This window comes from Loxodonta africana, chromosome 7 (assembly GCF_030014295.1).
Source record: "Loxodonta africana isolate mLoxAfr1 chromosome 7, mLoxAfr1.hap2, whole genome shotgun sequence".
NCBI lineage: Eukaryota > Metazoa > Chordata > Mammalia > Proboscidea > Elephantidae > Loxodonta > Loxodonta africana.
Window position 1 is genome coordinate 93,197,358 of NC_087348.1, and position 22,014 is coordinate 93,219,371.

Sequence of the window (22,014 nt, forward strand, 5' to 3'; positions counted from 1 at the left end):
GACTTTCAGAAAATTTTATAGGAGGAAAAGCTGAATACCTCTTTCTTTTTTTTGTTATTTTTTAGCGGCGTCTTCGACATCTTCGAAACATTGCTGCCCGGAACATTGTTAATAGAGATGGCCATCAGCTCCTTGATACCTACTTCACACTTCACTTGTGTAATACAGAAAAGACCTATAAAGGTAAGGGCATCTGTGGACTCAGAGCCCAGAGATTGTTACATCTCATGTTTATTCTTTTGTAACACAAGTGATTGATTGTGCCTCTTGTAGTGGCTTATTGGAAAGCTCAGTTGTCATGTTGTTTGAGCAGTTGTCATGTATGGATACTTCTTTGGATAACTGAGCCTTATACATTGACAAGCTTTCTGTTCTTTATATATGTTAGCTGCAGATACCTTCCTAACAGTGCCTAGCATTTCAAATCGTTTCTATGAGTCCGGTGCCCTGTATTGATTTTACTTTTCGTTCAGATGTAACTGGTTTCTCTTAGGGCTATAGTTTATATCTTCTCATGTCTGTAATTCTTTTTATATGGAGTCATTTGTAGAACAATGGTGTGATTTCGTCTAATTCACTTTCATATAGTATTTTGCTGCAGATGCTACTGTAAGTGACATTTCTGAGAGTAGACCGAATATTCATTTCAAAATTAAAAACATCCTTTGAATACCTATTGTATGAAAGGCACTCCGATACAACCAGTTGGCTTATGTGGGCTGGAACAAGAGAGGATGCATGGTGTAATGATAGGAACATTGGATTAGGTTTAAAAATACATTGGTACTAGTTTAGGCTCAGCTGCTTTCTAGCTGTGTGACTTTGGACAAAGACTGTGGCTTTTTGAACTTCAGTTTTCCCGTTTGTAAAGTGGAGGTAATGGTGTCTTATGAAATAGGCAAGACAGATTTTTATAAGGATCAATTGAGATAAGATATGGTTAAATCTTTGTAAAATGTGATTAAAGATCTATTTATATTAACAAAAAGTGGTATTATTTTTAATAAAAGGGACTGAGGACTTATTTGAATTTTGTCCTGTGACAAACACGAAAAATTCAAATCGCATTTTATCTTTTTAGTTTTAATTATTTAAAAAAACCATTATTAAAGCAGCAGTTGTTTCATAACTTTTTAAAAAATTATAATGCCAGTATATGCTCATTAAAAAATTCAGTCAGTGCAGAAGTGTATAAAGTAGAAAGTATATAAAGTAGATAAACTCCCTCATAGTAAATAGCATTAAAATAATTTTTCAGGGTGAAAAAGAGGACTCCAAATTCTGCCGTTCTACGCAGGCAGAAATTAATTGTATTAATTTGAATGATTAATGTTAGTTACAATAACAAATACTCCAAATCTCAGTGGCTTAACAGAATAAATTTCTTACACTCAGTCCAATGCAGGTGTTCTTTAACAGGTACACGTCTTGGCAGCTTTTCTTTAGGTGGTAACTCAGGCACACATGGCCTCTGGCATGGCAAGAGAGGTTTGCTTGTGGGAGGTTTTTTCATGCATGTAGCCCACATCAATGTCACCACAGTTTGTTGGCCATAAATCAACTGCATTGTCCTTTTTAGATTAAAAGGGGGCTGGGATATAGTCTTCAGTGTGCTCAGGAGGAAAATGAAAAAGTTTGGTCACTATTTGATTGTAAGGTTATAAATATTTTTGCAGCTTTTAATACACCTGGTCTGTTACTGTTAGTTGCCATCGAGTTGATTCTGACTCATGGCAACCCCATGTTTGTTAGAGTAGAACTGTGCTCTGTAGGGTTTTCAATCAAAACTGTAACCTTTCAAAAGCAGATAGTCAGGCCTATCTTCCGAGGTGCCTCCGGGTAGGTTCAAACCGCCAACCTCTTGGTTAGTGCCACCCAGGGACTCCACATCTGGTCTGCTGCTAAAAAAAAAAAAAACCAAAATACCACTAGCCATATATAAAAATACCAGGATATTTTAAGTTTTTGATGTATTTCTATATGACTAATCCTTGATTATCTTAAGAAAAGTCCTGTGGCCTTGCTCCAGTATTACCTCTAATAATAGTAATTCACATAGTACTTAACACATTTTAGGTATTTGGTAAATGATAGCAATATGAGTAGAATTGTAATGTTAACAATCATACTAGTTTCTTCTAAAAAGGCAATAGTCGTGGGGAGCTGGTTGTTGACATGATGTAGAAACTACAGATGAGATGAAAGTTGAGTGACTTTATTTTTGTTTGTTTTCTCCGTCTAGCTCACATTACATCTTGAACTTAGACATTATCATAGACTACTTCTTAAAGTTTTCTCAGTAAAGTGATTATTGGCACAGTTGGGGAATAGCTGGTGACAGACTGCAGGGAAGGCTGGTATGTGGCAGCTGTGCTGTATCTGTCACTAACTGGCAAGTCTCTTGGGTAGGACATTTAGTTCCTCTTGTGAGCTTTAGCAGAGTCCTGATGACATAGTGGTTAAGAGCGCAAGAGCTTTAGTTAATTTATCTCTAAAATGAGAGGATTGATGCTTTCTGAGATTTCCTCCTGCCCCAAAATGTTGTGATTAAGTAAAATCTATTCACAGGCTTCTTGTTGGGACCACACATTGGGCTATATAACTTTTAACTACCATAGGAGGAGCTTGAAAGCACTTGCCTTAGTAAGTCTAGTTAATATCATCTTGTTAGACTTGTAATGACAAACATGAATAATCATTTCATGATAATTATGTGGCCCTTAGTGTAGAATGACTATGATAGAAAACCAGTTGACCCTTCTCATTAAACCACCTGTTTAGTGGTAACATTTCTTAGTTTTACAAGAAAATTTTTTATTGGGAAAATATGTGAAGTGTTGGTTTCTACGTTATTTTTTTGTTTTATTTCAGCTGAATTTATAGCAGATCCAAAGAAGTTATGTGTGATTTTTTTTTTTTTGACTTTGAACATCCTTTTAGAGACCTTAGGGTATTGTCTACTTTTTAGGTAGTTCAAATAAAACATCAGTTACCACATCTCAGAGAATAGAACTTTGTGTTAATGGATGGGGAGCTAGGTTCTAATCCTGGTTCCCTTTTAAACTTGGAATTTTGATAATACTGTGTTTGCTCTTCAGCACTAGTTATTTTATCACTCATGAAAAGTGAGTGCCTGTTATCTCCTGAATTACCAACCAGTTATTTTGGATACATCAGAAGACAAATCTCTGTATAATCTAATTTGGTGATCTCATTGAAGTCTCATAGTTTTAAGTATCATCTATTTTCTAACAGCCTCCAAATTTATATCTTTAGCCTACCCCTCTCCTCTGAGATCAGACTTCTATATCTAGTTGCCTGTTCTACACCTCCACTTGGAGTCTAGTAGGTAACTTAAACTTGATATGTTCAAAACTGAGTTTCTGATATTCCATCTCTGACTCACCTCCTGTATTTTTCCTTCTCTCAGAAAATGGCAACTCCATCCTTCCATTTGCTTGACCAAAAACCTTGGACACACCCAGAATTGTCCTTTTTCTCTTATATCACACGTCCAGTCTTTCAGCAAATACTGTTGGTTCTATCATTAGTATATATATCCATAATCTGATTGCTTTTTATTATCACTTCTTGCTTGAATTGTTGAAGTTGACTTCTAATAAGTTTGCCTGCCCTTGGACCCCCTCAGTCTTTTCCCAAACAAGATCCTGTTAAAGTGAAAGTCAAATCATGTTATTCCTTGCCTCAAAACCCTCTAGGGACTTCCCGTCTCACTCAGAGTAAAAGCTGAAATCCCTATTTCTTAGAATGCTTTTCATGATTTGACCCTCTGTTACGCTTCGGAACTCCTGTCCTCTTTTCTGGCTGGCTCTGTTTGGGCCACACAAGCGTTTTTGCTGTTCAGTGAGTATATCAACCTTACTTCTACTAAAAGGCCTCTGCAAACGCTGTTTTTTTGGCCTGGAACACTCTCTCCTCTAGATACGGACATGACTAGCCCCACCACCGTCTTCAGGTCTTTGCTCTAAATGTTTTCTTAGAGAAACTTTCCTTGATCACTGACTGATCCTTTTAAAAATTGTGACTATTCTCACCCCCATCTTCTGTGTTTTTTTTTTCTCTGCAGGACTTAACATCATCTGGTATACCATATGTTTAATTATTTGGTTATTATGTGTCTTTGTCCACAAAAATGTAAGTTCCATGAGGACAGAAAAAAAAAACATTTTTTTTTATTGTACTTGAGATGAACAAACTAACAGAACAAACTAGCTTCTCATTAAACAGTTAGTACACATATTGTTTTATGACATTGGTTAACAACCCCACGACATGTTAACACTTTTCCTTCTTGACCTTGGGCTGCCTATTACCAGCTTTCCTGATCCCTCCTGACTTCTCATCCTTGCCCCTGGGCGTGTGCCCTTTTAGTCTTGTTTTGTTTTATGGGCCTGTCTAATCTTTAGATGAAGGGTGAACCTCAGAAGTGACTTTATTACGGAGCTAAAAGGGTTTCCAGGGGCCGTACTCCAGTCTTTGGAAGGTAGAAATTTTTAAGTCAGTTTTGTTCACTGCTCTATCCCCAGTAACCTGGAACAATGCTTGGCACATACTAGGCCCTCAAATATTTATTTTTCTTTTTAACTTTTTGAATAGATAATGTGGTGTGTAGTTAAAATGTGCATGTGTATAAAGGTTTATATCAAAGCCTTCCTTTTACCTGTCCTGCATCTCCCTAGGTTTCTGTCCCACCCTGATGACCACTGTTGTTCACTTATTTATCTTTCCTGAGATACTTTATGCAAATACAAGTAAAAATAGGAATATTCTTATGATTTTTATTCCTTCCCCCTTCTACTTTTTACAGAGAAAATACCATACTATACCTGCCTATCTGCTGTCTATCTGTCTTCCCACCCACCCACCTGCCTACCTACCTACCCATTTATGTACCCTGCATTGCTCAATTAATATACCTTGAAGATTTTTCCATTTTGGCTCATAGAGAGCTTCTTTCTTACTACTTTTTTCCAGCATAGATTTCTGTTGAATAGATGTACCATAATTTATTTAGCTAGCTCTTTTTTTTTTTTTTTTATTGGTGGGCACTTAGATGGTTCCACTCTTTTGTTATTACACACAATACTACATTGAGTAACTTTATAAGTAAATATGTTACTTTATATGAATGCTAATACAGCTATAAGGTAAATTCCAAGAAGTGGAATTACTGAGTCAGAGTGTGGATACTTTTAATTTTGATAAATATTGGGCTTGTTTGAATTTACATTCCTGCTTGTTATATATTAGTGCCTTTTCCTCCTACAGCTTCACTAACAGATTGTGCTATTAAAAGTTTGAATTCTCACTGGTCTGATAGGTGAAAAATAGTTTTGCAGTAAAGTTTAAATTTGAATTTCTCCTATTATGAATAAAGTTGGTATACTAAAGAAAAACATTTGTTGAATGAATGGAATGCTGCGTACCAGCCAAAACATGTTGGTGGAACCATGGTCTGCAATCTGATTGCTTTGTTTCTTTAGATCTTAGCATGGATTGATGGAGAAGCATTTGTATCTAATGGACCGTTTCATGTAGAAGTAGGTTTTCTGAGGATATCTTTGAAAATTTACTTGTCAAATGGCTTTGCTCAAATTGGATTAATAAAAGTGAATTACTAAAAACTATGATTTATAAAGTGTTCTTAATTTACTGTATTTCATTTGAGTCTCACCACAACCCTGTTTTCCAGATGTCATTCTCCTTAAAAAGGTAAAGAAACTGGCCCCAAAGGCTTAACTGACTTGTTCAGGGTCTCCAAGTTTATATACTGTGCATTGGTGACTGGAACTGGCTTTTGATTCTAAGTTTGGTATTCTTCTGTTTGCACCATTCTGCTAATTTCATTAATGATATTTTTGTAACAGAATGATAGACAATGTAGGCCCAACTTTAGTATGTTAGGAATTACCTCATATTTGGTGATCTCTTTCCAAATTGTGTGGCTCCTTTGTTGACCTCCCTTCATTTTAATTAGCAAGGCCATTTTGTGGGGCTAATGGAAAAGGTGAATTGTTAATTTTATTTATTCACATAGTTAACAGTTTTAGAAGACATATTGATACTGTTCTTCCAGCTGGAGATGTGTGTTTTGGGAACTGTTTAACTTTGATACTTGGCAATTAAGCTAAGGAATTCTCTTTCAAAAGAAAAAAAGAGTATCTTTACTGTTTTTTCCCCCTGATTTTAAAAGTAATGCATACTTATCATAAAAAATTCAAACAATACAAAAATGTATTAAATGTATAGTGAAAGTGCCTTGTAATAAAACAATCAGTTTTTAAGCCTTTTTGTTGTCGTTAGCTGCTGTCGCATTGGCCCCTGACTCATGCTGACCCTATGCACAAAGGAATGAAATGCTGCCCGCCTCTTTGCCATTTCTGAAAAAATATATATGATACATATATGTTAGAATATATATACACACATATACATAACACATACACTTTTATATAGTCAATAAAAAAAATTTTTTTTTTATAACTGGTTAACCATTTGAGGGAAAAATGAAAATAATAATAGGGTTGCCTAGTGTTAGAAAACAGGCATTTTCATAAGTAGGATTGTAAATACACTATTTTTACAGAACAATTTGATAATATCTATCAAAATCAAACTGTATGTCCCTTGATCTTGCAATTTTTCTGTAGCCTGTAGATTCAAATGTCTTAGAATACACACACACATATATATCCTAAGACATTATTTGAAATACCCCAAATAATGTCTTTGAAATTCCTAAATGTTCATCAGTAGGAGACTCCTTTTAAAAATTAGATTTATCCTTTTTCTTAATTTAAAATACCTTTTTATAATAGAAAATTTAAAAACCACCCAGCAAAAAAATAGAAGTAAGCAGCCTAATCCTACCACCTGAATAAACATTGTTAATTTTCTTACAAAAATTGGGATCCTGTTGTAAATCCTCTCTTAGAACCTACTTTCTTCACTTAATGTATTGTGAATGTCTCTTCACAAAATAGAATGATTATATCATTTTTTGAGAAAGCTGAGAATAAGCAGTGTAGATGATATGCTTGTCAAGAAGTGCTTTAATCAAAAGACTTTGCCCATATGACTTTTATGAAGATCCCCCAGCTTCAGTCATTAGTGGAGCACTTTGACAAGTTTCACCATATTTGAGTCCCATCTATACTGTTACATACTTTATATTTTCCTTTGAGTTGATTACTTTAAAAATTTATTGGCCTAAGCATAATCTTTGAAATTATTCGTTCAGTTAAAAAAATATATATATATATATATATATATATATATCTCGTATGTCTGCCCTGTGCCAGGAATGGTTTTAGGCTCTGAGGATGCAGCAGTTGTACAAAACAAGTGCCACTGCCCTTAGGGAACTTAAAATTATGGGTTAGATATGTGAGACATTCATTTCAGTATATTAGAAAAAGTAAAGATTGTCCATGTTATGACCTAAAATCATCTCAAGTACCAGTGGTATGTACATCACGCTTGGGAAATATTGCCTTATAGGAACACGAGGATACAGGGGTCCTTGTAGACTGCCGTGACAAAGCAGCATGGCGGTGACTTGGGCAGAGTCAGTGGATGGCATGCTGGAAGGTTGGATAATGGTGAGAGTGTCTGTCTGAACCTCTCACACATTTCCCTCTTTCGATTGGGTCTTTGGGTTTTGTAACATTTGCTAACATCTGTGGAGGTTTGTAGAATCACAAAACTTTAATGCTTACAGATGACCTTCGATTATTAGCCTGATTCTCTAAGTTGTCTAATGAAGAAATGGGCCCAAGGAAATTAGAGACAGAACGTTAACGACAGAGTTTAGAATTTAGGTAGCCTGGCTGCTAGATTAGTATTCATTGCATAGTATTGCCATGGATAAGCATTGGGGACATGCGAGAAAAACAGAGCATATGGAATCACTTGTAGAGACCAGGGGTGGGGAGGGAAGAAGAAAATCTGAGCTTTTAAGGGCTCAGATTAGAATCTGGGGTAAAGGAGCCAGTGGGGTAATAACCACTAAGTTGTCTTAAAAAAGTTTTGACCTTTCTTTACTGATGCTTTTTCTCTTTAAAATGCTCTTATTTAATTCTTAATTTTTATTTCTAGTTCACTGATAAAAATAGAGAATAGATTCCTTGAAAATGTTTTAAATGTTTTAGTGGATCGTATGTTAAAAATTTTACAGGAAAGAACTTAGTTAACGAGCTTATTTTTTTCCATATCACTTATTTTTTTTTTCTTCTTTTCCAGAATTTTATAGAAGTGAAGTGATTAAGAATTCCTTGGTAAGTTTGCTTTTTGACAGGTACACGTGTTGCAGAAAATGCTGAGACGTAAAATAAGTTGAAGTTCAGTTTTGGTATTATGATACTTCTATAGTTAAATTTTTGAATTTTTCTTAAATAATTATTGGTTTGTTCATTGCTGTATCTCTAGTGCTTAGAACACGACTTCCACATAGTAGGTGCTTGATAAATATTTGTTGAATGAACTGATTTTTTTTTTGTTGTTGTTAAGAACTTGTATTTTCAACTCAAATTCTATAATTCTGTCACTTCTATTCACTATAAAGAAGTTTTTGACTATTTGACTTGCCAGACATAACAAATGATGTCTTTGTTTAGATTAGTTTTTAAGAATTTCATGTCTAGAGTCTTTCCCCTCATTTCTTGGTGATGGCATTGCTCAATTAGAAAGCTGGAAGTGTCCTACTTTTGATAGTGTGTACACTAGATCTTTGCATAAATGAGTCAATTTCTTAGGCCATGTTGAAGAAAAGAAGGGTTTTATGGTAATAATATCCTCTTCATGGCCTAAGATCATACTGTATTTGTCCTCAGTCCACTTTTTCAACCTTACCTCCTAATACACTTTTGCTCATTGATTGTGTTCCAGGCATACTTTCTTCTTTCTGTGCTTCAAACACACCAAGCTTGTCTTGTTCCTTATGCCTAGAGCACCTTTTTCTTATCTCTTCTCTTGGCTGGAGAGGTATTTGAGGTCTCAACTATGTCACTTCAGCAAGGTCTTTTATGACTATTCCATCTAAAGTAGCTTTCTTTCCCCTGCTCACGCCTTTTCACATCATTCTGTTTTGCTTTCTTTCGGGCGTTCATCACTATTGGAAACTCTGGCTGACTTAATTGTGTTTATTTTCTGCCTCCCACCGTCTAGAATGTAAGTTCCATGAGAGCAGGCACCTGCCAGTCTTGTTTACCACTGTAACCCTAGGACCTAGAGTAGTGTAGATGCTTAGTAAATACTATTAAATGAATGACTGGATATTAATCATGTTTTATGTTTACAGACTCCTTTTATATATGTTATCCCATTTTGATCCTTACAACAACCTGTGAGGTAGTTGGGGCAGATACTTAAGAAACTGATATCCAGAGAAGTCCAGAGACTTTCCCAGAGTCACACAACTGCAGGACCAGAACCCCAGACTAGACCTTCTGCCTTTAAGTTTCTAGCACATTTTCCTCCATGTCAAGCTGTCTTCTAAATGTTTCTAAAATATCATAATAAATATGATGGGTTGGTCTGGGGAGGTCTAATCATCAGTAAAGCCCTGGTTCTGTATATGTGAAATGATTCATGACAAATGCCTAGTACCGGGCTGACACATAGTAGCTACTGAGTAAATGTTAGTTTCTCCTCTGCTGGCTCAGGTGGAAATAGAAGTCACCAACAGACAGGTGAGAGCTAGGAATGGTTAGTGGTCAGATGGAGTAAAATTTTGCCTTGATTTATTCCATTCCCTTTTCCATAGACAGACCTCTAGTTGGGGGTTGGCTTTATGATACTCCATTGTTTTTTTCCCTGGCTTTGTGTTATGATGGGTTCTACCCTGGTGGCGTAGTGGTTAAGTGCTACGGCTGCTAACCAAAGGGTTGGCAGTTTGAATCTGCCAGGTGCTTCTTGGAAACTCTATGGGGCAGTTCTACTCTGTCCTGTAGGGTCTCTATGAGTCGGAATCAACTCGATGGCACTGGGTTTGGTTTGGGTTTTTTTAATACCATAATAGTTCTTTAGTGTATGGCTCTGTATTATTAATATTTACTTGATATTCACTTGACTTCCATATTCCTGATTGTCTTTGCTCTAAATGTTAGCTCCTATCTTTAGCTTCTTTTGGCTCGCATCTGCAGTTGCTTCCGAATTGTTTGTGGCATCACTATCCTTGGTGCACTTAGACTGAGTAATGTTTCGTAAGGACATCATAGTGGATTCCTGACAAGGGAGAAGATTGGGCTAGGAGACCTCCATAGTCCTTTCAACTCAGAGTTCATACTGTAATTGTTTCCTGAGTATACTACCTACAGCATTTGCTTGCATTGTAATTGTTCACGAGCATCTTATTTCCCCAAGTAGAGGAGGGCTCCTGGAAGTCAGAGACTGCCTAAATATCTTTGTGTCCCCCTAGCTCCCAACCTACTGCTTCTTTTGGGTACTTGTTTGATAAACGTTGATGTTTCCTTTTAAGGGTGTTTTTTGAAATTATGGTATTTTTGGCAAGGATTGTTTTTCTTTTATGTCTCAATATAGGTTCTGTAAATTTCAATTCATTAATTCTTTTTGAGGAAACTTCTTTTGCTAAATCATTGCGACTCGTTCAGATGAATGGTCATTGGGTAGGACAGGATCAAGAACCCTCAGAGACGGCACATATTACCATAATTCATTTAAATTTAAATAGTTACATGTGACTGGTGGGTATCATATTAAAAAAAATATATTGGACAACATTAATACAATAATTAGCAGGAATAAATTTCTCCTTTTTTCCTGTTTTTGTTTTTTATACTTTGTACTTTTCTTATACCACTAGTATGATGCTAAGTCATTATAATAGTTGTTTAAATGAATGTTTTAGCTCCCCTCTTTCTCTCTGTTGAGATATATATATATATGGAGCTCTGATGGTGCAGTGGTTAAGTGTTTTGCGGCTAACCAAAAGGTTGGTAGTTCGAATCCACTAGCAGCTCTTTGGAAACCCTATGGGGCGGTTCTGTCCTGTCCTGTAGAGTTGCTATGAGTTGGAATTGACTTGACGGCAATGAGTTTTTTTTTTTTTTTTTTTGTATATATAAATATAAAACTTATACAGCAGGGCCCTTAAGTGCTTCCTCTTTATCATCTCTATATGTGTTGTATTGTGCCTTGCTTGCACTTGGCAAACAAACACACACACACACACATATATATACACATACCAGTATTTCATTGACTCTTAAGATGTCGGTTATAAGACTCACTATTATTTATATTCACCAAGAGAAAATAAACACTTCCAATTAAACTGAAACACAGGGCCTTAGCACTAGTCCTGTGTGAGTTGTGATTGAATCTTACAAGTCTCTTATTTGAAATTTCTTTCATCCATTCTAAGGTATTAACGGTCTTTCCTGCCTTCAGGTTCATTGCTTGACTTACGATAGGTGATCCTTTTGTACATATATCAGCAGTAAAATATAAATCGGCTTCCTCAATTTTTAGATACATCTTTATCTTAAGTCCTGTAATGAAGTAAATATGCCAGAGTTTATCCATTCTCCTGTTGTTGGGGACTCGGTTAGTTTCTAGTTCTGGTCTGTTATGACTAGCACTGCCATGAACGTTCTTATACATGTCTTTTGGTGAATGTATGTATGTGTTTTAGTTGAGTATATACCTGGGGGAAACCCTGGTGGCGTAGTGGTTAAATGCTACAGCTGCTAACCAAAGGGTGGGCAGTTCAAATCCGCTAGGCGCTCCTTGGAAACTCTATGGGGCAGGGCAGTTCTACTCTGTCCTATAGGGTCGCTATGAGTCGGAATTGACTTGATGGCAATGGGTTTGGTTTTTTGGTTATATACCTAGAAGTGGAATTACTAAAATATGCATATGATCAGCCTTAGCATATACTGCCAAACAGGTTTCCAAAATTATTGTTTCATTTACCCTTCCACCAGCAGTGTCTTAAAAATAACAGCTATTTTTAAGGTTGCGTATGCAGACTGTGGCACCTAATGACTGCCACCTGGTGGTTAAAAATTGTAGGGTTTCATTGATTCTAACATTTCTAAAATCAGAATTCATCTTACAATGTGAAGAAAAGGGCATGTTAGAATTGATGATAAGTGAGAATATGTTAGCTGGTATGTGTAATGGAGTAAAAGCAAAATAAAGGAGTATATGGCAGGGGTGGACTATTACGAGTCCCTGGCTTGTGCAAACAGTTAAGCCCTTGACTGAAAAGTTGAAAGGTTCGTGGTTCAAACCCACCCAGAGGAGCTTGGGAAGACAGGCCTGGCAGTCTACTTCCAAAAGGTTATAGCCTTGAAAGCCCTATGGAGCAGGTTCTACTCTGCACACATGGGGTCGCCATGACTCGGAAACAATGCTACAGGAATTAATCACAACAGAGGTCTGGTGAAGACCAGTGAGGGACCTTATAATTGAATAAACGAAGTTCTAAAGCACGTATTTTTAGGGAAAGCATGTGATATAATTGATCAGAACCATAAGCATCTATTGGAATTGTGACTGGCTGAGCTGTTTTCAAATCTTTGGAAGAAAACTGAGTAAACGGTACAAATACCTTCTGAGTTACTGACCTGAGTGATTTCTCAAATCAAGTTTATGCTTCAGTTGAATTGTGACCGAATGAATGATTTAATCTCTATGGGTGTGTATGTGGGTAGGGTGTTAGTTTCTCTTGCGTATGGCAGATGATGTTATCCAGGGTTAAACGTCATCATCTTCAGAATTTTCCAGTATCTGTCTGGTCAACTACATGATTTGGAGAGAGACTGAGATTAAGTACATGTGTAATTATAGTACCAAGGAAGGATAGGGTGCGATGAAAACATATAGAAGTGTATTTACCTGAGGGGGTGGGGCTAGGAAAGGTTTCTAGTAACAAGCAGCTGCCAAGTTGAGACTTGAAAGTTGAATAGAGGTGAATGAGACAGGGTAAAGAGAGTTTATTGGGCTGAAGAATACTACTTATAAAAACAGTATGTAATTCCTCAACATTATCTTGTTCATTTTGAGAAAGTTGGAGCAGCTTTTAGGAATTCTTAGCTGTGATTCTTGTGACCATACTTTTGTTACCAAGCAGTGTTATGGAAAAATTGTTCTGGTAACAAATAATGATTTTAGGCCCTCTTTATAGTTTTTTTTTTTTTTTTTTTTTATAGTTAGTTGGCAGCGAACTTTCCAAAGTTGTATGTATCCTGATATTCTGCCACTGTACTTTTAGTGAATATGGTATAGGTCCCTGGATGATGTTAGTACTTGAATAATTTGATGCATCTAGAAATTGGGCTGACACGTATAAATTAAATGTAAATAAAAACCATTTAGGACTTTATAGTAAAATTCTTGGGCAATAAAGACTTTGGATATGTGGCAGGCAGTACCAACTCAGGAATTTTTGCTTACTGTCTGGCAACCTTTAGTAGAATTTTGTAAAATATAAAGAGAAGTCTTTGTAATGAGAAGACCGACAATAGCTCTACTGTATTAATGTTGTATTGATTTAGGAGGGAAGCCCTGGTCACCTGTTCAAATCACATGAAATAACTTCAGAAGTCTACCCTTCTCTCCAAAGGCTTTTGATTTGTTAGAGTGAAACATTTAAAAATGTTTAATACAACAGCAAAAAACATCCCCCGCCTCCCCTACTGCAATGCAGTGTTGCCCTTCAGATACATTCACTAAGCCTTGCCTTTTTTCCTTTTGGAAAAGGGTGATTATTTCATACTTTTTCTGGTGCTTTGCTACTCTGATGATGAGAATTCGAGATTATGCTGCTTCATATTCTAGAGCACATGAACTTTTGTTGAACAGTGATGTTACACACAGAAGAGTAAATGGGTAGCTTTTCATGTCATGTAGTTTGAAGACCAGGAAAAAAAAACGGCTGGTCTGTTGAATTCCAGTTAAGAGAAATATTGTTGTATGAGTTTCTCATATCTTTATCACATGTTTTGGTCTGTCTCCCCTCCCCTTTCTTAAATGTTGTTAGTTGCTGTCTAGTGGCTCCGACTCATGGCGGCCCCATGTGCAACAGAGCGGAACTCTGCCTGGTTCTGTGCCATTTCCATGATTGCTGGCATGCTTGGGTCCATTGTTGCTCTCCAACCTGGAGGGGGCTCATCTTCCAGCATTATTTATATATATGTATATATATATTCCAGTATTCTGTTGTGATCCATAGGGCTTTCATTGGCTAATTTTTGGCAGTAGATTGCCAGGCCTTTCTTCCTGGTCTGTCTAAGTCTGGGGTGGTACTGTTCAGTATCAGTGCAACATGCAACATCAAAACAGATTAATGGTGGCCTGCTTGAGGTGCACTGGCTGGGAATCGAACCAGGTCCTCCGTATGGAATTCCACCCCGGAACTGCCGCTGCCCTGGTATTTTATGTAACCACATGAAAATGACCAAAATTAGGAAGTGTAACACTAATACAGTATTATTATCTATATAATCTACAGTCCTTATTCAATTATGTCAACTCTCCGGAACCCAACCCACAATCACTCTTCGTTTTCAGCTGTCACGTCTCTTTAATTGCCTTCAGTCTGAAACAGTTCTTTAGCCTGTGTGTGTATGTCTTGACTTTGGCATTGTTAAACACTACAGGCCAGTTATTTTGTACAATGTCCCTCTATTTGGTTGTCTGATGTTTCCTTATGATTGGATTCAGATTATGCATTTTTGGCAGGAGAGCTATCAAAGTGGTGGTGTGTCCTTTTCAGTGCTTTGTGTTATGAGGCACATGATGTTGGTTTGTCTCAATATTGGTGGTGTTAACTTTTGTTGCTTGATTAAGGTGGTGTCTGTCAGGTTTCTCTGCTGTAAAGCTACTATTTTTCCCTTTATAATTAATAAGTAATTTGTGGGGAGATACTTTAAGACTTTGTTTATATCCTGTGCAGCATCAAATGCTCACTCACCTGTTGAGTATCTATTGATGATGTCCTAACTCTCATCATTCCTTTTATATTTATTAGTTGGCACTCTAATCTTCCTTTATTCCTTATTTAATAATTAAGAATTAAGAAACATTTAATCAATTATTAATTATATCATTATAGACGCTGATTCTTATTTTACTGAGTGGGTTATAATCCATTACTATTACTTATTTCAATGTTTAAATTATCCCACATTTGGCTAGTGAGAGCCCTGTGAGTTGCTTCTTCTGTCCTTTTGATACAAAACCATTATATTTGAGTGCTTGTTTACTTTCCGGCACAAGGTATTCCAGACTCATCTTGTATTTTCCCTGCCCTGGCCTTGGAATCACGCTTTTCCTCAAGGAACCCTGGTTCCATTTAGTGAGAGTGCTAACTAGAAACCAAGATCTGGTGATAGTTGTGTCCATTGTTATCGGTGTGCTCGTTACTTCTAGACTTCCTTAGTGGACTGAACTAGGAAGTACACATATGTACAAATACATATACACACCTATGTTTGTCTATATATCTATTTCTGTTCTTTCAATCTTGATCTATCTAGAACCACACGTTCATACCAGTATCTCCAGTTTCAGTCCAACTGAACTTTCAGTCCATTTGTAACTCCCTTCTCCAGTAATGAAAAACCTGGCTCCCACTGTTCTCAAATTATTTTCTCATTTACTCATGCTTAGAATACATGGAAAGTAGTTTTAGAGCTTCTAACCCGTACCATTGCGAAAAGCAAACCTACACACTAGAGTTAAATATTTATCTACAGATTTTTTAAAGTAAAAGTTATGTACACTGAAATGCATAAATCTTAAGTGTAAAATTTCCCAGGTTTTGACAAATGCATACTTCACTTACTGTCTGATTGTCTTGATCACTATTAAGATACATTTTCCATCATTCTAGGAAGTTCCCTTGTGCTCTTTTACAGTCATTTTCTCTACCCCAAAGAAAAAAATAGTTTCCAAATTTTGTTTTACTTTAGTTTTCTTTCTTCTAGAAGTTTATTTAAATGGAATCATCACATTATATATATATATATATATATATTTTAATTCCACTTTAAATTCTCTCCTTGGCTTTTTAGCTGTACCTTTTTGCATTAAATTTTTAGTCATTGCTCTAGAGATTATAATAAAAAACAAACGAAACCTGTTGCCGTCGAGTCAATTCTGCATCATAGCGACCCTATAGGACAGAATAGAACTGCTGCATAGGGTTTCCAAGGAGCACCTGGTGGATCTGAACTGCTTACCTTTTGGTTAGCAGCCACACTCTTAATCACTATGCCACCAGGGTTTCCAGAGATTATAATATACACTCTTAGCTCATTGCAGTCTGCTTAAAATTAATATTGTACTACTTCATGTAAACAGTATAGTTCCAGTTACCCACCTCTTGTCATTTGTGCTATTGCTTTCATATATGTTACCTCTATATACGTTATAGAACCCTCTATACAGTTAAAATTTTTCCTTTAAATAGCCCTATGTCACATAAAGAAAGTACAAGAAGAAAAAAACATATAGTGTTTTATATTTTCTCACATATTTACCATTGGCAGGGCTCTGTATTCCTTCTTGTAGATACCAGTTTCTGCCTGGTGTCATTTCCTTTCAGCCTGAAGAACTTCCTTATAGTGCTGATCTGCACATGCATGGTTATTCTTAGACCTCGGTGTTCATCTTCATGCTTATAGGGAACTCTGCCCCTACATAGCAGGGCCGCTAGGAAATTATGGTGAGATAGAGACTGTACGTCACATAAAATGGAATTCTGTTGATCTTTGATTGGAAGTCTTGGATGGTAGGAATTTAGTTTTCCTAGGATCTAGTATAAAACTGATTGCATAAATGTGCTTACTGTTATCATTGTGCTGTTTGTTGATCTTCCGGTGTCCTCAGACATCCATGTCAGTTAACTGAACATTCTTTCAGTCACTCAGCAAATCCTTATTAAGCACATACCAGATACTTTTCAAGCTTTGGGAACCTAGCGATAAATAATTCAGGCCATGTTCTTGCTCTCTCAGAGCTTTTGTTTTAGTGGAATGAAATCAGACATTATGAGTATTAATGCGTAAATGAAAAAGATAAATCAGTAGTAAGTGCTGTGACCCTGGAAGTCACCTAGGTCTCCTCCCCTCAAAACTCCAACAACCAAATCCATAGAAACGCATACAGATAACAGGCTTCAATGTCTGCTAAAATAAAAAAGCCCTACCCTGTCCTTCTTTAGTCAGGAAAAGAACTGCCAAAAGCCAAGAACAGCTACCTTATATGAGGTTCCTTTGATCTACTGATTTATGTAATACGGAAATTGCTAATTTAATAAGATTGATTCTCTGCTTATATTTAGCAATGAAAACACTAACTTTTCATATAGGCAAAATAAGTAAATATAAGTAATTGACTCACTATAGTTCATTTTTATTGATGTTATTAAAACCCCATAGCATCTTGACTTTTCAGAGAGTGTTTGAACTATCTGGGTGATTCTCTTAATGAAAAATAATGTTCTTTCAAAGCATAAAACTGACCTTGTGATTCTTAAAATCCTTCCATAGCCTCACATCTTGTACAAAGTACTGGCTCCTTGGCAAGGCATTTAAGATTAAGTTTAGTCCTCTCTCTTTCTCTCCAGCTTTGTATACAGTTTCCTTTGCCTGGAATTCCTTGTTTTAACCTGATGAAACCCTACTTGTCACAGCCCCTGTGATATCTTCCCCGTTCCTGTGCTATTGTGTAACCTTTTGCATAATTCTGTTATTTAACTTTTCATGAAACAATGTAGTAATTTGAATAGAGGTTTAAATTCGGTAATAAGTTGGAGGCTCTTTGAGGCAGCCTCTACCTGTTAGCTGTGGATAATCACGTAGTATCTGTTGAATAGGAATGGCTTACCATATGAAACTATATCAGAGTTTCAAACTATAAAGATCGGAGTATGTACTCTTTCTAACAACTAAAGCATTAGAAGTTCAAAAGCAGAGAAGTTCAAAAGTGCCATTATTATTCCCTTTGTGTTAATTAGAATATCTTCTTGGTTCATTTAAGTTTACAATTATATATATATATATATATATATATATATATATATAGTCTTTGGGTTTTTATAAACAAGTGATTTACAGTCTAACTGAAATAGCCATAAACAAGAGTTAGAGTCTTTCTAAATCACATTTTCAATTCCATCAACAGAATCCAACGTGGCGGAGTCTGGATTTTGGAATAATGCCAGATCGTCTTGATACGTCTGTGTCTTGTTTCGTGGTGAGGATATGGGGTGGAAAGGAGGACGTCTACCACCTGTTGATTGAATGGAAAGTCTGTTTGGATGGACTGAAATACTTGGGTCAGCAGGTAATTTTTAGACTGGGGCTTGCAGGTAGTTGTCATGTCCAAATTAACTTATCTAACCTTTCTGTTGATTCTTCTGACTGTATTTCCTATCATAAAGAGAGAACCTTTTTGATTGTTTGCTTAGTTGTGAAAATTGGAATCATCACCAAGTTTAAAAAATACCTTTAATCGAAGAAACTTAGGAAGACGTACCCTAAGTTGCTAATAATTTAAGAATCTTTTTTTTCCCCTGTAGAAAAGGATATGCTTTCTCATAGCTTTTACTTCTTCTTTGTCTTCCTGTATTTTTCACTCTAGTATCTGAAAATTAAGTTGAAATAAGGAACAATAGGGATCACAATAGAGGGTCCCAGACAGAGCTGGAGAAAAATGTAGAACAAAATTCAAACTCAAGAAAAATTACCAGACTTACTGATCTGACAGAGACTGAAAAAGCCCTGAGAGTATGGCCCCTGGACGCCCTTTTAACTCAATACTGAAATCATTCCTGAGGTTCACCTTTCAGCCAAAGATGAGATAAGCCCATAAAACAAACAGTAATACATGTAGCTCAACCATGTATATGAGACTAAATGGGCACACCAGCCCGGGAGGCAAGGACGAGAAGGCAGGAGGGGCCAGGAAAGCTGGACTAATGGAAATGGGGAACCCAAGGTTGAGAAGGAGAGTGTTGACACGTTGGAGAGTTGGCAGCCAGTGTCCCAAAACAATGTGTATATTAGTTGTTTAATGAGAAACTAATTTGCTCTGTAAACCTTCATCTAAAGCACAATAAAAAAAAAAGAAAATAAGGAATACACTATTAAACGCCTCTCTTTTGACCAGGAGAGTTGAATTATTCTAGGAATAAGAAGAATTACTGTTTACTGAGCATAGCAGTAACAAATGCCCGGGTCATATATGCTGCCACCCATTCCCCACCTTTCCTGTACATGTGACCCAAGGCAATAACAACAAAAAAATCCCCCCCCCGCCCAAAAAAAACCCCAAACTTATTGCTGTCAAGTTGATTCTGACTCATGACAAACCCCATATGTTACAGAGTAGAACTGCTTCATAGGGTTTTCTTGGCTATGATCTTTACTGAAGCAGATTGCCAGGTCTTCTGCAGTGCTGCTAGGTGGGCTCGAACCACCAACCTTTAGGTTAGTAGTCAAGCAGAAACCATTTGCACCACTCGGGGACCCTGTACCTCTAACAGATGTAACCAATTGATCACCAGTCTTCTAGCTGAGCTCTGAAATAGCTCCATAATCCTTCCTAACACAGTGTTCTAGAAAGCAACTAGCAGTTTATCAGATATCCATATGAATTGAGGTTATTAAGATTAATGTTTATAGCAACCTTGTGAAGGCTGATAAATTACTGCATTCATTTTCTAGATGGGAAAATTTAACCTCAGAGAGCTTTAAGAAACTGCTTCATGTCACACAGCTAGGTGGAGCTAGGACTTAAATCCAGGCCTGGCTGACTTAAAAATTCATTCTGTTTGTGCTGTGCCGCACTGGTATGTACATTTGTCCTGGGTGAGCCTTCACCCTGTGCTTGGACGGAATGCCATTTCTATTGTGATTCCTATGGTGCTACTGTTACAGCGAACCCTAAAATGTTAATCATAGGTTGTCTACAAACATCCTTGATGTTTTCTGGGTATCTGTTCAGCATGTTGGGTTTAGCATGTACTTTCTGACATGCTTCTTTTTTTAAAAAAAAATTTTTATTGTGCTTTAAGTAAAAGTTTAGGAATCAAGTCAGTCTCTCACATATTAACTCATATACACCTTACTCCATACTCCCACTTGCTCTCCCCCTAATGAGTCAGCCCACTCCCTCCTTCGAGTCTCTCCTTTTGTGACTGTTTTGCCAGTTTCTAACCCCCTCTACCCTCCCATCTCCCCTCTAGACAGGAGATGCCAACACAGTCTCAAGTGTCCACCTGATACAAGTAGCTCACTCCTCATCAGCATCTCTCTCCAACCCATTGTCCAGTCCCTTCCATGTCTGATGAGTTGTCTTCGGGAATGGTTCCTGTCCTGGGCCAACAGAAGGTTTGGGGACCATGACTGCTGGGATTCTTCTAGTCTTAGTCAGACCATTAAGCCTGGTCTTTTTATGAGAATTTGGGGTCTGCATCCCACTGATCTCCTGCTCCCTCAGGGGTTCTCTGTTGTGTTCCCTGTCAGGGCAGTCATTGGTTGTGGCCGGGCACCATCTAGTTCTTCTGGGTTCAGGATGAGTAAGTCTCTGGTTCATGTGGCCCTTTCTGTCTCTTGGGCTCATAATTACCTTGTGACTTTGGTGTTCTTTATTCTGCTTTGATCCAGGTGGGTTGAGATTCATCGATGCATCTTAGATGGCCACTTGTTAGCATTTAAGACCCCAGACACCACACTTCAAAGTGGGATGCAGAATGTTTTCATAATAGAATTTATTTTGCCAATTGACTTAGATGTCCCCTGAAGCCATAGTCCCCAAGCCCCCTCCCTTGCTCTGCTGACCTTCGAAGCATTCTGTTTATCCCAGAAACTTCTTTGCTTTTGGTCCAGTCCAGTTGAGCTGACCTTCCCTGTATTGAGTGTTGTCCTTCCCTTCACCTAAAGTAGTTCTTATCTACTATCTTATCAGTAAATAGCCCTCTCCCACTCTCCCTCTCTCCCCCCTCTCGTAACCACAAAAGAATGTGTTCTTCTCAGTTTAAACTGTTTCTCAAGATCTTATAATAGTGGTCTTATACAATATTTGTCCTTTTGTGATATGCTTCTTTTTAAAGAAATAATTTTATTCCACATTTTTTCAGATAAACAACAACAACAACAACTCTGCTCTCATTTTGCGTAGAAGATTTAATTTATTTTGTGTCCTTTTATAGTGACCAGTACAATGTGTGTAACAGATATGTTCCTTAACAAAATTCTAACCTGCTGGTCTCATACAATGGGTTGTGTTTACCCCTCCTCTCTTTTGGAGGAATTTGTGTCGAGTTGGTATTATTTATCCCACAAATGTAGTTATCTTCAGCTACAAGTTCTCTGATGGCTGGGAGGTGCTGCTTCCCAGGGCTCTGTAGCACCCTAACTCCTGTCCAATGGCAGGAGATGTTCTCATGCCTAGCGTGAGTGGTGAGAACTCTGCACTGATAACAACAGCAGTTGTAGACGGCTTCAATGTTGGGGTATCTTTGTACGTTCACAGAATCTTTTACATGTACACAGTGACCTGGGGCTTTTCGAGGATCGTGTGAGCAAGTATTGTTAATTTCCTCAATATTTAGGGAAGAAGACTGAAGCATGGAGAGATTGATTTGTGAAAGGTCACACAGTGATTGGTGGATTCAGGCTATTAATTGTTCTGGTGGATTCAGGCTCTTAATTGTTCCATGGCTCAGACTGTATTTATTATTCATTTCACTGACTCTAATCAGCTGTTTCTTTTTAAAAAAAAAAATTGGAATTTTTCACGAAGGGATCAAAATACAAGGTTGTGGTTAGATTAATAGAGTAGTCGCCATATTAGGATTACAACACAATTATTGCTGGGTCAGTAATCTTACAATTAATAAGCGAAGGATATTTCACATCCACACTTCTTACTAGCTTGATTTAACAGTTCTGAAGTGCATATAGCAGTGTGGAATATGACGCAGCCTGTTTTGTTTAGCGTGTTTTTCTTTATTCGTAA

The 22,014-nt window shown here is 37.1% G+C and overlaps 1 protein-coding gene across 7 annotated transcripts in view; it reads left to right on the top strand.

The window, feature by feature from the left end:
* Positions 1–22,014, top strand: part of UVRAG (UV radiation resistance associated) — a 295,043-nt gene that overhangs the window by 19,914 nt on the left and 253,115 nt on the right. For all 7 annotated transcript variants that reach the window (XM_023538911.2, XM_023538913.2, XM_064288716.1 and 4 more), the window contains exons 2-4: positions 66–183; positions 8,263–8,297; positions 18,175–18,336. In XM_023538911.2, coding sequence (XP_023394679.2) covers positions 66–183; positions 8,263–8,297; positions 18,175–18,336 — 315 coding nt within the window. The remainder of the gene's footprint in view (positions 1–65; positions 184–8,262; positions 8,298–18,174; positions 18,337–22,014) is intronic.